Source organism: Cryptococcus neoformans (genome assembly GCF_000091045.1).
Source record: "Cryptococcus neoformans var. neoformans JEC21 chromosome 9 sequence".
Lineage (NCBI taxonomy): Eukaryota > Fungi > Basidiomycota > Tremellomycetes > Tremellales > Cryptococcaceae > Cryptococcus > Cryptococcus deneoformans.
Genome location: NC_006694.1, coordinates 970001 through 981301, shown reverse-complemented (window position 1 = coordinate 981301; position 11301 = coordinate 970001). Strand labels below are relative to the sequence as shown.

General features: G+C 48.5%; 5 protein-coding genes across 5 annotated transcripts in view; 2 read left to right on the top strand and 3 right to left on the bottom strand.

The window, feature by feature from the left end:
• Positions 1 to 318: 318 nt before the first annotated feature.
• CNI03640 (cell cycle-related protein, putative) lies at positions 319 to 3215 on the bottom strand. The gene is made up of 8 exons (XM_572599.2): positions 3097 to 3215; positions 2720 to 3039; positions 2143 to 2668; positions 1974 to 2088; positions 1485 to 1924; positions 941 to 1429; positions 538 to 887; positions 319 to 485 (listed from the first exon to the last, which is right to left on the bottom strand). The coding sequence occupies exons 1-8, from the start codon at positions 3166 to 3168 to the stop codon at positions 389 to 391; spliced, it is 2409 nt and encodes an 802-aa protein (XP_572599.1). The 5' UTR covers positions 3169 to 3215; the 3' UTR covers positions 319 to 388.
• Positions 3216 to 3413: 198 nt separating this feature from the next.
• On the bottom strand, positions 3414 to 5712 carry CNI03630 (6-phosphofructo-2-kinase/fructose-2, 6-bisphosphatase bifunctional enzyme, putative). The gene is made up of 5 exons (XM_572601.2): positions 5283 to 5712; positions 5140 to 5231; positions 4392 to 5092; positions 3871 to 4347; positions 3414 to 3818 (listed from the first exon to the last, which is right to left on the bottom strand). The coding sequence occupies exons 1-5, from the start codon at positions 5672 to 5674 to the stop codon at positions 3504 to 3506; spliced, it is 1977 nt and encodes a 658-aa protein (XP_572601.1). The 5' UTR covers positions 5675 to 5712; the 3' UTR covers positions 3414 to 3503.
• A 163-nt stretch (positions 5713 to 5875) lies between these two features.
• On the top strand, positions 5876 to 8839 carry CNI03620 (conserved hypothetical protein). Its single transcript, XM_024657871.1, has 14 exons — positions 5876 to 5970; positions 6015 to 6227; positions 6266 to 6531; positions 6579 to 6678; positions 6727 to 6810; positions 6857 to 7032; positions 7081 to 7183; positions 7236 to 7523; positions 7575 to 7629; positions 7680 to 7768; positions 7826 to 8075; positions 8123 to 8511; positions 8571 to 8610; positions 8667 to 8839. The coding sequence occupies exons 1-14, from the start codon at positions 5884 to 5886 to the stop codon at positions 8780 to 8782; spliced, it is 2256 nt and encodes a 751-aa protein (XP_024513580.1). The 5' UTR covers positions 5876 to 5883; the 3' UTR covers positions 8783 to 8839.
• CNI03610 (lactoylglutathione lyase, putative) lies at positions 8811 to 9786 on the bottom strand. Its single transcript, XM_572884.2, has 4 exons — positions 9565 to 9786; positions 9357 to 9507; positions 9141 to 9301; positions 8811 to 8957 (listed from the first exon to the last, which is right to left on the bottom strand). The coding sequence occupies exons 1-4, from the start codon at positions 9745 to 9747 to the stop codon at positions 8880 to 8882; spliced, it is 573 nt and encodes a 190-aa protein (XP_572884.2). The 5' UTR covers positions 9748 to 9786; the 3' UTR covers positions 8811 to 8879.
• A 216-nt stretch (positions 9787 to 10002) lies between these two features.
• CNI03600 (expressed protein) overlaps positions 10003 to 11301 on the top strand; it is a 3133-nt gene continuing 1834 nt past the window's right edge. Inside the window, exons 1-4 of the mRNA XM_024657870.1 lie at positions 10003 to 10203; positions 10267 to 10607; positions 10669 to 10769; positions 10828 to 11301. The exon at positions 10828 to 11301 is cut by the window's right edge and continues 926 nt beyond it. Of these exons, the coding sequence (XP_024513551.1) occupies positions 10295 to 10607; positions 10669 to 10769; positions 10828 to 11289 (876 nt within the window). The 5' untranslated portion in view covers positions 10003 to 10203; positions 10267 to 10294 and the 3' untranslated portion in view covers positions 11290 to 11301. The remainder of the gene's footprint in view (positions 10204 to 10266; positions 10608 to 10668; positions 10770 to 10827) is intronic.

Here is an 11301-nt window from a genome sequence, read left to right as displayed (position 1 = left end):
CAATAGCCCTCCCCACACCCGCCATCAAAGCATAGCTATGTCCCAAGACACAGATCGCTCAACCCAAGGCACAGAACTCATCTCTTTGGACGGCTCTCGTCGGAGCCAGCCTACTACTGAATCCACACCCGGGGACGACTACAATGCCTGGAAAGAAGCTTCTGACAACTTTAGCGCTATTCAGTCTATCATCATTAACGCGGAGAACGGTGGCATGTCCAAAGGTGCTATTGATAGTTTGCGAGAAAGGGCCAGTGAGCTGCAGCAAACAGTTGAGCATTATGAGACGATGATCCCATCTTTGAAAAAGAACTAGACACGTTCGTACAGGTAATGCATGCCACAGCGGATAGAAATATATGAAAACACCAAAAAGAGATGCCAGAAACTAATGCTTTTGTTTCTTGCGCTTTTCGATAGCCGCACGAAGCCTGATTTGCTTGTCTCGCAAGGAAGCTTTCTTCTTGGAAACAACCCTGTTGGAGCTATCATGCTGTCAGTTCAACAATCAAAGCCCAGATCATCAATTATACTCACTGCAAAGCCATCATGATAGGCTTGTTCTTGGCTTTTTCCTTGTTTGTAGAACTGCTAGGGGCCGCCTTCTTCTTCTTGCCCTTCATACTACCAAACTTCTCTCTGCCTTCTCGTCCCTTTTGAATACTCTCCATCCTCTCCTCCCAAGTCGCCTTGGCCTTCTTTCTCGGTCCCAGAATCTCAGCCTCGGTAAGGAATCGGTCCGCTTCGTCTTCGCCAACATGTCGCTTGGAGGCTTCCAAAGCAGCAAGCTTGCGCTTGGCAGCGGAGCCACCGCCGGCAGCAGCGAGCTCTTTGGCCGCCTTGAGACGGAGTTCGTTAAGAAGCTCAAAGTCTGCAGGTGTAAGAATCTATGTAAAGGAGGATCAGTATAAGTTTTAGCATAGACGTCAAACAAACGCACCCTTTGCTGAGCGAGTAAGGACAGCTTTTTGGTGGTTTGAGACGCCTCGGTAGCTTCGGTGGCCGCCACAGAGACCGCATCGTCCATCTCTTCATCCTCATCAGTTTCTCCATCCTCAGCCTTGGCCTTCCCTTTACCCCTAGCCAACCTCTTCTTCTCCCGCTTATCTTTCTTATCCCTCCTCTTGTCTGACTCATCTTCACTATCACTGATCTCCAAATCTTCTCCTCCACTACTAACGCTTTCCCATCCATTTGAATCAGCTTCGGAATCAGACTCGGCCTCCCAGCCTTCCCACCCTTCATCATCATCCTCGCCGACATCCATCTCAACATCGGATCCGTCACCGACATCGCCATTGGCTTCCTTACGGAGTTTGGCGTAGTGTTCTTCGAGCAACTCGAGACCTTCGATACCCTCGGCGGCATCGGCAGAATGACCGTAGGCAAGGACTTGGGAACCAATGAGACCCATGCTGGCGGCTTTACCCTATTTGACACTGTTAGCTAGCCATCTTGCTTATTATGTTAAGGATAAGACACACCCTTTCTCGCCTCTTGAGCATACCGGGATTCACTTCCCTGAAGAGCTGCAACAAACCTCTTGAGGCAGTCACAACTCCCTTATCTTTACTCTTCCTGTACTCAATTAAATCACCCAATAAGTCTTCCTCCATACACCACGGCTGCCTTCGACAGACTTCTCTGATCGCGTTTAAACCAGCAGCGATGACTTCAGCGCCGACACCGGGGTGAACAAATTCTTGCGCTAGTTTGCGGATAACAGGCGTGAGGACGTCGGGTGGGGTAAGATCGTGTACAGATTGAGCGAGGGAGACGAGAATAAGAGTGACTTGAAGCTGATGATAGGTGAGGTACTTGATAATGTAGCTGTAAAAGCCAAGAACACAGAGCTTGTGGACACCCATGACACGGGAGAGGAGCTGCATGATGAGAACTTTGTGGTCGAGAGAATAGATTTTATCTAAAGGAGAGTAAGCCAACATCTATTCGAGATGAGGAAAAGCACGTACCATGTCTGTGGAGGTTGTCATAGAGCTTTTCGCCAAAGGTTTGAGGGTCCTGCAAAAGCTCCAGAGCGGGGAAGTTGGGAGTGACACCCGCACCTTCAGCCCTCTTCTTACGTTTCTGCACAGTAACGTTAGCCATTGTAAAAACGGTGAATATAATCCAATAGCTTACCTTGGAAGCCTCTCTTTTCAACTGCTTAACCTGCTTCTCCTTCTTTCTCTTTCCTCGCGAAACCTCCATCCTGTGCTCCATCTTTCTCACATCCCTTCTGGCCTCTCCCACTTCATCCTCATCTTCTGAATCATCCTCGTCCTCATTCTCTGACCCGAGGAAGAAATGAAGAGCGGCGGACTGAACCTTGGTGTTGGGGTGGAACGCAGCAAGGGAGACGATCGATACTGTCTTGGCATCTGTCCAGACGCCCTTCCTCCATAACTCCTTGACCATCATGACAGCCCACATGGCCTCACCACCCTTCTCTCGTCCCTTGCCCTTGTTCCTTCCTTTGTCACCAACTACTTCGGCACCCATACCGCTTTCGACCATGCCAAACAAGAGGGACTGAACAACGCGGTTCAGACGGTGGTTCTTCGTCTTAGCGTTGGAGGTTTTAATGTCAGTGAGGATGGTGTGGCGGATGATGGAACGGAGAGTCGATGGGACTGTGGGAAGAAGGGGGAGGAGAGTCTGAAGAAGTCTGCAACATGTTTAGCACATCTTTACAGGTTCACTTGAGGGCTACACATACTGGATAGAATCGATGATTTCCTTATTCCTCAACATCACCAAGTTTTTGACCGCTGTCTTTCGCAGATCGCCCGTAACAACATTAGAGGTACCACTTTCCCCACCCAGCAACAAGCCGCTCAATTGCATGGGCAGATCTTTGGTCGCCTCCGGATAACACTGCGCCACTTGAGAAATGAATGTGATCAAGTCTGCGAAGAGCTCATTGGATTTGTCATTCGAGGAAGAAGGAGTAGAAGATGCGACGGAATGAAGACGAAGGAGGGAAAGGTAGTGATTGTATTGGGTAAGAAACTCTTCCTTATAACCCTCAGGATCACGCTGCGAAACTTGTAAGCCGGCATCTTGAAGGAAGCTTCTTAATAAACGGAGACACACCTTGATAAGGTTCTGCAACTGTGGCAAGTTGGAAGTGAGGAGGATACCCCTCGCTGTCTTCGGCTTGGGCATCTTGCTCGTACTCTTGAAATGATAGACGAGAAGAAGATCGATAAAACAGAAACCAAGTCAAGAGTCAAAGAATCAACAATCCCGTCCGTGGTCGATGGACAATAGGGGTGGACCATAATTTTTCAACTGGCGGTCGTCGCCGCTTGATAAGTTACCGTCCGCCAACAATTTATAAATAACCGGGAAATTCTTCTGCGTGGTCCCGATCTGTACGCGTTACGCGACCAGAGCATACATCGAAGGTGGAAAGACTCCATTATATTACATGCCTTGCATTTCATTTCTGGGCTTCTTGCTACATCTAATTCTACGCTTACAGCTTCCATTAAGATTCATCACTCGTGATGTAATTGCGCACCCCCTGCAGCCCTTGGTGTCAACTTTCCTTGCTCCATCTCGTTCTCCAAAGCCTGTGAAATCGCCTCGGGCTTCAAGCCATACCCGACACCTTGTTGGGTGTCTCCATAATAATCTCTCTTGACAGGTTGATCGGCCATAGAAGTCCCTTCGGCGACTGAAATACCGGCAGTATTTCTCCCCTTGGACGGACGGGGTCGGTGGGTGTCTACTGCAGCGATAGGGAGAGGATAGCGTTCTTCCTGACAGCCATAAGCTTGAGGAGTGATTTTGATAAGGGTATGCAGGGGGATCTAGGCATACTGTCAGCAGATGTATTCAAGGAAACATAGACACACGACCCACATTAATGTATGGCAGTTCTTGTTGGGGCCTGGCCTGGAAATAGGCATATAGACATCGAAGGATGGCTTGATGAGCAATAATCAAAATATTGTTTTGCCTCTCAAGTTCCATGATGACGGGCTCAAGACGAACCACGACATCACGATATGACTCTCCACCACGATATCTATAGTTGAACTTGTCGTCATCTCGACTCTCATAATCCTCTGGATACTTTTGCTCAATCTCCTTGTACGTCATGCCATCACATACACCGGCGTCCAGTTCGTCAAGTGACTTCCACGTTTTCTTCTCGAAAGGAAGGTATGATGCTGTTTGTTGGGTACGTTGAAGGGTTGAGGTCCAAACTTCAAGAGGTCCTCCGCCAATGTTATCTTTGATAAGAGCGGGAAGGGCACGGGCATACTCCCATCCTCTTGGTGAGAGATCGGAATCACCTCCAATCTTCCCCTCGACATTATACATACTTTCTCCATGCTGTGGATAGTCAGTTGTGATTCAAATAGTGTTATATGACCTACTCTTGACAGATAGATACTCCTTGGTTTGAGATGCAGGTTCATCAAGTAAAATGCAATTCGACTTTGAAGATAGCCCTCAATCCTATTTATCGTAACTCTCTGTCCCACATTCAATATCCTGCAGAAGGGAATATTTGGCTCGTTGATTGTCTGATATACACTCTCGTACTGAGCGATTCTCTTCCTAAAATCCCGCTCTGCGTCCTCTTTCGACATCCCTTGGTAGTCAGGATCGCCAGATCGGACCTTGAGTGCAATATTGGTTGCAATTACCACGGGATCGTCGCAGAAAGATTCAAGATATAAGACTTGAAGTCCCGGTTCCTTGTCGATGCGCTTCTTGATCTTCTCCCTTCGATCGATTGTACTGTTTGTTGCATCCATAATTCCCACATTTCCTTCCTTCTTCAGCCAAGCGATAAGTGACTCTAGGGATTCCTCCGCGAGTTCTTCCCGTTTCTTGGTAGCTTCCGCATCTGAGTGCGAGAAGTATGTCGCGGAATGGTCCACCTTTCCCTGTCCGGCTTGGAGAGCGGAACGGGCTTTGGAGCGACGGAGTTGTCCGACGTTGAATACTTGAACGTTGTATTCGAGCCAGCGAAGGTATCGCATAAGTCTGTTACTGAGATAAGATTTTCCTCGGGCTGGGAGACCAACCATCGCGACGACGATCTTGGCTTCGGAATAGTCGGGCTTTTCAACTACATAAAAATTAACATCTCCCCATACATGGAAACAAAGTACTCACCAACAGTACCGATACCAGACACGGATGGTGCACGTGATGGGGCTCTGGAGCTTTGCCTGATCACCTTCGTGGTCTCATCCAGTGTCTTCAGCCTAATCATTTGTCAGCATCAGCATTCTTTTGTGATGGACTGCCACACTCACAAGGCGGTTGAGGCCCCGAAGTGAGGTGTACCAGGAGCACTGAGCCTACCATCTCCACTTGCTGTGTGGTCCATGGCCCATGAACCGGTTGATGGCGGCCCCTGGCCCACACCAGAGAGTCTTGGTGAGCTGGGACCACTGGGAGCTGCACTAGCTGCGGGAGAAGTCACAGTAGACATGGGTGCAGGTGCGGATCGGATCATATCAAGTTTTGAGACTGCGTCGGCGAGTACATGGGGCTCGACGGGCTGGTAGACTTGACCGTCGTCATTAGTACGCGAAGGTTTTTCGGATGTCGGAGTGAGGGGCTTGAGCTTCGGGGAGCGGGATTTGGAGGGGGAGACTGATGATGAGGGGGACTTGTTGGGCGGTGGTGGTGGTGGTATGGACATCGTTCTTAGTATATTGAGAAGAACGGATTGGATGGATGTGAACGAATCAGATGAAGATATGTAGCGAGGCGAGACCGCGGAGAGCTTTGGTAGTCGACGTCGTGCCTCGTGCGGGATCAATTCAACAGACCGTGGGGCCCCGCCAAGTCACGTCAACCGCACAAGAGCGAGCGACGTCTGATTTCCGCTCCCACAACTGCAACAACACCATGTCCTCCTACTACAACAAGGGAGACGCCCCTTCATGGGAAGCACTCGACCAGGACGGATTAGACGATGTAATAGATACCTCAGAAGTACGTTGGTATATCACATCCTGAGCCACCCTAACAAGCTATAGTATGCCTATGCCTCTCGCGATCACATCCTCTTCTGCATTGACGCAGCGCAGTCCATGCACAAACCTTATCCGGATACTACAGATGAGTCCGGACAGCTAGTCAGAGGAAGAAGTGCCCTCCACCAGGCTCTAGATGTCGCACAGCAAATACAGAGGGCCAAAGTGCTTTCTGGACCAGATGATAGTGTTGGACTTCTGTTGTATAACGTTGATGTAGGTCTGTGGCTCGCCGATTGTTCTGACAAACATAGCCATCTGCCGTGGCAGAAGATCCTGGAAACTATCAGCCTGGAAACTACGTCTTCCAAACATTACGCACCATCAATGCCGAGGAAATGAAGCGTCTAGTCAAACTGATGCAGACCGCTAAGGAACAATACGAAGCGCAAGACGACGATGAAACAGTCGAAACAACCGAACCTGAGATTCTCAGGAAGACCTTTCCCCCGATTGAAGAGTCTCATGAAATGAACATTGCAAATGTCATACAGACTTGCAACTTTCTGTTCCGTGATGGGTGGGTTACCCAGCCGCATTCCCGGGATCAGGCTCATAGTGTCGCAGCGGTACACAGCTCAGAGGCAACAAGCGAGTCTTCTGGATAACAGATAATGACATGCCTCCTGGAATGAATAATCGCCAACCAGCTCGTACTAGCTATGGAGTAAATAATCTACATTCTTTCGCGACCAGTTATTGACCTCCACCTTAGGACTTGACGACTTATGGAGTCACCGCCGAGACCTTTTTCATAGACCGCCCCGATCACCGATTCAATCCTAATATCTTCTGGAATGTGAGTTCCATTATCAGTTCAAGAACTTTGCACTGAATCCCCATAGGATATCCTCGACAGGGAAGCCATAGATTATAATGACGATCAGCCAGATCCTGAAGGCCTTTCTTCATTGGCGGATTTGATGAAGGACCTCGTAATCAAGACATCTCCTAAAAGAACACATTTCCATGTCCCGCTGAAGCTCGGAAAAGACGGTGAGATTGTGATCGGCGTGTCTGGGTACATATCTACGTCTCTTGCTGGCCCGTGAAACTGACAAAGTGGTAGATGTTCAATGGTATCGGAACAGGGCAAAGGAGCCTCGAGATATGTCAAAATGCGAGGCCAGGTAGTCGAAGAAGTGCAATCGAAAACGGAATACACATCTGCCGTGCGTTGACCTACTACGCCCTCTCTCTTCCGTTGACTCAGACAAACACCAGGAAACCGGTGCCGTTTTAAAAGATTCCGAAATCGGACAAGCCTACGAGTTTGGAAACGAAGCTGAAGTTCGAAACATCCTCGAGCCGAACCCGTGGGAAGCTCACGTAAAGGAACGCGCCAAAAACCAAAATGCGGTGGACCATGTTCTGGAAGACGACAAGGAAAGACGACAAAGGGAAGATGAAGGAGAAGATTTGGAGGAGGAGGAGGAGGATGACAAGAAAGGGGTAGAGAAATGGATGGGAAAACAGAAAGCGGCTTTACCAAAGATTGTAGCTAGGACTCGGGTGAGTGTTCAGGAGTCAGAGGAAAGAAATCTGGTACTCACATTTTTATAGCTGCAATTCTCGAACGAAGAAGTCTCTCAATTCAGGTCAATGGGGATCGAACCCCGTAAGTACCGCAATCGAGCAAGCTGGGAACAACTGCTCATTATTAGTTAGAGATCAAGGTTTTAGGCTTTCAAGCTGCTTCTCAACTACGCTTTCAAGACAATTTAAAACATCCCTTCTTCATTTATCCCAATGAGGAAGTAAGCTTGCAAACCAGTGGGGACTTGTTTGCACTTCATAGCTGACAAAGTATATAGGAATACACGGGTTCTACGCGCACTTTTGCTGCCCTCCTCAACTCTTGTTTGAAGTACAACCGCCATGCCCTTGCACTCTGTCGCTTACGTTCGAACCACGTCCCAGAATTCTGCGTTCTGATACCTCAAGAGGAAAAAACTTCGAGCAATGGACAAGAGTATCCTCCTGGGTTCCATTTGATCATCTTGCCTTACAAGGATAGCATTCGACCTCCCCCCAAAAAGGTTGCTGAATTCCTCCAATCCCCTCGTACGTTCTTTTCATTTCATTGTGCTTCATATTAAAACATGCCGTAGCCATCGCCACCGACGAGCAAATAAATGCTATGAAAGCAGTCATCAAACGTACCCGATTCAAAGCTGCTGCTTATCGTCCCGAAATCTACCCTAACCCCTCCTTGGCATACCACTACGATCAGCTCCAAGCCCTCGCTTTTGAGGAAGATTGGGATCCTGAAGACCCGGCCAAGCAGGCGTTGGATAAAACGATGCCGCTTTATGGAGGGATGCATAGTCGGGCCGGAGAATTTATGGAGGAGTTTAATAAAGAGATCGAGAACGATGAGCGGGCGGTGGAAAAATTGGCGGCGCCGACGAAGCGGGGAAAGGCAGAGAAGGAAACGACAGTAAATGAATGGGATTTAAGGAATATTCCGGATATGTGGAAGAAGGGAACGTTGAGTCAGGTCAGTGGTTACTTTCCAGATTCGGGATATAGTGAATAAAAGCTGACGGCCTTTGATAGTGCAAGGTGCAAGAACTCAAAGATTGGGCGAAACACTATCGTAAGTTGGCTGCTAATTCATTAGCTGTCAATTCTCGCCCGCTTACGTCTCCGCAGACGTCCCTTTACAGGGCAAAACCAAAAAGGCGGATATCATCGACGTCGTATCAGAACATCTTTCCACAAGTGAAGATGATCTCGCTGGTGCAAGTAGCAAAAAGGCAAAGAAGTAATCTTGGGTAATTTTTGGTAGTGTTTGTATATTAGTTATTACAAATGCATGTTATACTTTGGTACTGCTGTACGGCCTCTTCTCCAAAACTGGACAAATTAGATGTTGCTGGCGTTGAGGGAACGGGCGACGATCTCTACCCAGTATCCATCAGGGTCGTAGATAAAGGCAATGTGCTGTTAATCGTCAAAATCAGCATCAATTTGTTTGGCAAACGCCACTCCATCCCTCACCCCTCTATCCACATTTTCCCGCCGTAACGGTGTGGGACACTTGCGGCCTTGCGACGTTCACCCGACCTCCTCTCGCTGCGCATCAAGTACCTTCCTTCCCATAAGATAAAAATTAGTTTCACTCACTCTCATCCTGCCATCCTCGGGCCTCTTCTTGAACTTGACGCCGAGCTCATCGAATCGCTTGCAAGCAGCCTCGAGATTGTCGACGGTGATACAGATGTGGCCGAAACCTCGTCCAGGCTCCTCGTTACCGGAGGCGTAGCCCTTGAAGCTGGCATCATTCTCTGTATTTAGGTTTAGCAAAAGTTTGCCAAAGTATTGATGAGGTGTGTGGCTTACCAGTACCCCAGTTGTGACAGAGCTCGAGGACACCCTCTCGGTCGAAGAGCTTGTCCCTGATGTTTTCCTTGTTGAGGTCGGCGTCGTCGAAACCGTTGGCGAAGGCAAGGAAGTAGTTGGTAAAGTCACCGCCGGGAGACTCGTAGAAAACCTACTACTGATTAGGTCCCAAATTCTCATTATACAATGGAACATGAAAATTACTAACCTTCATACCAAGAACCTTCTCGTAGAAGGGAAGGGACACCTTAGGATCCTTAATCCTGATCATGGTGTGGTTGAACTTGTAAGTAGCGGGGTTAGAAGCGGCAGTGGACATTTTTGCGAATTGGCGAAAAGTAGATGGACGAGATAGAGACGGGAGTTTGGAGGTTATAAACGCTGAGAGCATGAGAAGATTGGGATGGGGCAATTAAACGACGGGGAAAAGTGATCCGGTGACTGATTAAACGTGAGGTGGAGGAAATGGAAGAATTCGATTCGCTGACGTCGGGGAGTGGGAATCAAGCAATGACGTGGACACTTATTTGCTTGACAAACGGTCATGTCCGCAATCACACGTCACTTTAGGCGGTGGTGGAGGCGGCAAAAAAGAGGCGCGTTCGCGCTCGCGTCCGGTCAGCTAGTAGATGATGACTTAGATAGCAGCGACCATTCATTTATTAACTGCCCAAGCATTTTCTGCAACGCTTTCCTCTTGGCCCATAAACTGAGTGTTTGTTGAAGGTACATCTTCTTGAGGATCCAGGTTACTCGAACGGTACCTGGACATTCAGCTTGAGAATCAGTGACATCCTCCTCTTGCCATCCTCATTGCGCAAGAAGACAAGAGGTAATCTCGACAACGGTAAGACAGTCTTGATAATGTTTTGAGCTGTTACTAACAGTCTGCACTTGAATCGACCCCCAGCATTCCCCAATTCACTCCCAAAAGAAGAATGGCCACTTTGCTCACCCTCCCTTCGCACCTCATCGAATCCATTAGCCACCTACTACGCGAAGATCTGGAACTGCCAGACAACTTGCGAGAACCTTTGCTGGAAACTATCAAACAACCGCAAACATACATTGTCGCTTCCTTAGATACCAGAAATAGCTTATATACACAAGATGATGGGGACATAGACGGAAAACAAGAAGATTCCACAGCCGTTCCCCGGCCCCCAACGATAGACTATGATCTGGTGGAAAGGCTGTCGCGGTGGGCAACCAGTGATAAAGGAAAAATGTTACTCAACAGAAACGGGCTTGGTAAGCTGTTTCTACCTGTTAGGGGATAGAATAATGGAGTACATGCTGACTTTGCTCTAAGATCCATCGCGGTATACGGACATATCATTGTTGAGCGGTACAGAAATTTACGTAGAGCCCAAAGAGTTGGCGCGTTTGCAAGCTGCCGAGAATCCAGAAAAGGTATATCCCTCTCATAATTTCCGAACGGTAGCCTGGAACTCATTATACCGACTGTTAGCCCAATCCATATCTTCCATCATATCTTTCCCCTGCACCTCCATCATTCGGCTCAGAATACCGCAACCTTACTCGCACTCTTTCCACCGCATTCAACGTTATTTTTTCTATCCTCGGATCCTCGGGGGCCGTCTACGTCGCCGCCGTTTCGGGGGCAGGGTATTCTCGTGAGAAAGGAATCTTGCTCGGGATCCTTGCCGGACTCATAGTGGGAATTGCAGATGGAGTGTTGGTGGTGCTATTCATGAGTAGAGTGGAAAAGGACAGGAAGGAAAGGCACGAGAGGGGAAGAAAGCTCATGAAGGGATCGGGAAAAGCTCTAGACCAAATAGAAGACCAAGCAGAAATCGAGGAAGAAGTGCAGGAGAAGCTGCTTGCAAAAGAAGGAAGCGATTCGACAGCAGTATCAGCCAGACAAATTCAGTTGCGAAGGCGAGGACTAAAACCTTCAAATCCAGAATAGCATATGTGAAGC

What these genes read in the sequence shown, in the direction of transcription:
- CNI03640 (XM_572599.2), bottom strand. Translation starts at nt 3,168, where the DNA reads ATGCCCAAGCCGAAGACAGCGAGGGGTATCCTCCTCACTTCCAACTTG. An exon ending in TGAAAAGAGAGGCTTCCAAG is followed by an intron (nt 2,089 to 2,142) that starts GTAAGCTATTGG and finishes GTTACTGTGCAG; the next exon opens with AAACGTAAGAAGAGGGCTGA. An exon ending in CCTATCATGATGGCTTTGCA is followed by an intron (nt 486 to 537) that starts GTGAGTATAATT and finishes ACAGCATGATAG; the next exon opens with CTCCAACAGGGTTGTTTCCA.
- CNI03630 (XM_572601.2), bottom strand. Translation starts at nt 5,674, where the DNA reads ATGTCCATACCACCACCACCACCGCCCAACAAGTCCCCCTCATCATCA. An exon ending in TTCGGGGCCTCAACCGCCTT is followed by an intron (nt 5,232 to 5,282) that starts GTGAGTGTGGCA and finishes ACAAATGATTAG; the next exon opens with GCTGAAGACACTGGATGAGA. An exon ending in AAGAACTGCCATACATTAAT is followed by an intron (nt 3,819 to 3,870) that starts GTGGGTCGTGTG and finishes CAGTATGCCTAG; the next exon opens with ATCCCCCTGCATACCCTTAT.
- CNI03620 (XM_024657871.1), top strand. Translation starts at nt 5,884, where the DNA reads ATGTCCTCCTACTACAACAAGGGAGACGCCCCTTCATGGGAAGCACTC. An exon ending in TTCTGTTGTATAACGTTGAT is followed by an intron (nt 6,228 to 6,265) that starts GTAGGTCTGTGG and finishes TGACAAACATAG; the next exon opens with CCATCTGCCGTGGCAGAAGA. An exon ending in ATCCTAATATCTTCTGGAAT is followed by an intron (nt 6,811 to 6,856) that starts GTGAGTTCCATT and finishes GAATCCCCATAG; the next exon opens with GATATCCTCGACAGGGAAGC.
- CNI03610 (XM_572884.2), bottom strand. Translation starts at nt 9,747, where the DNA reads ATGCTCTCAGCGTTTATAACCTCCAAACTCCCGTCTCTATCTCGTCCA. An exon ending in AGAAGGTTCTTGGTATGAAG is followed by an intron (nt 9,508 to 9,564) that starts GTTAGTAATTTT and finishes AATCAGTAGTAG; the next exon opens with GTTTTCTACGAGTCTCCCGG. An exon ending in CCGAGGATGGCAGGATGAGA is followed by an intron (nt 8,958 to 9,140) that starts GTGAGTGAAACT and finishes GACGATTAACAG; the next exon opens with CACATTGCCTTTATCTACGA.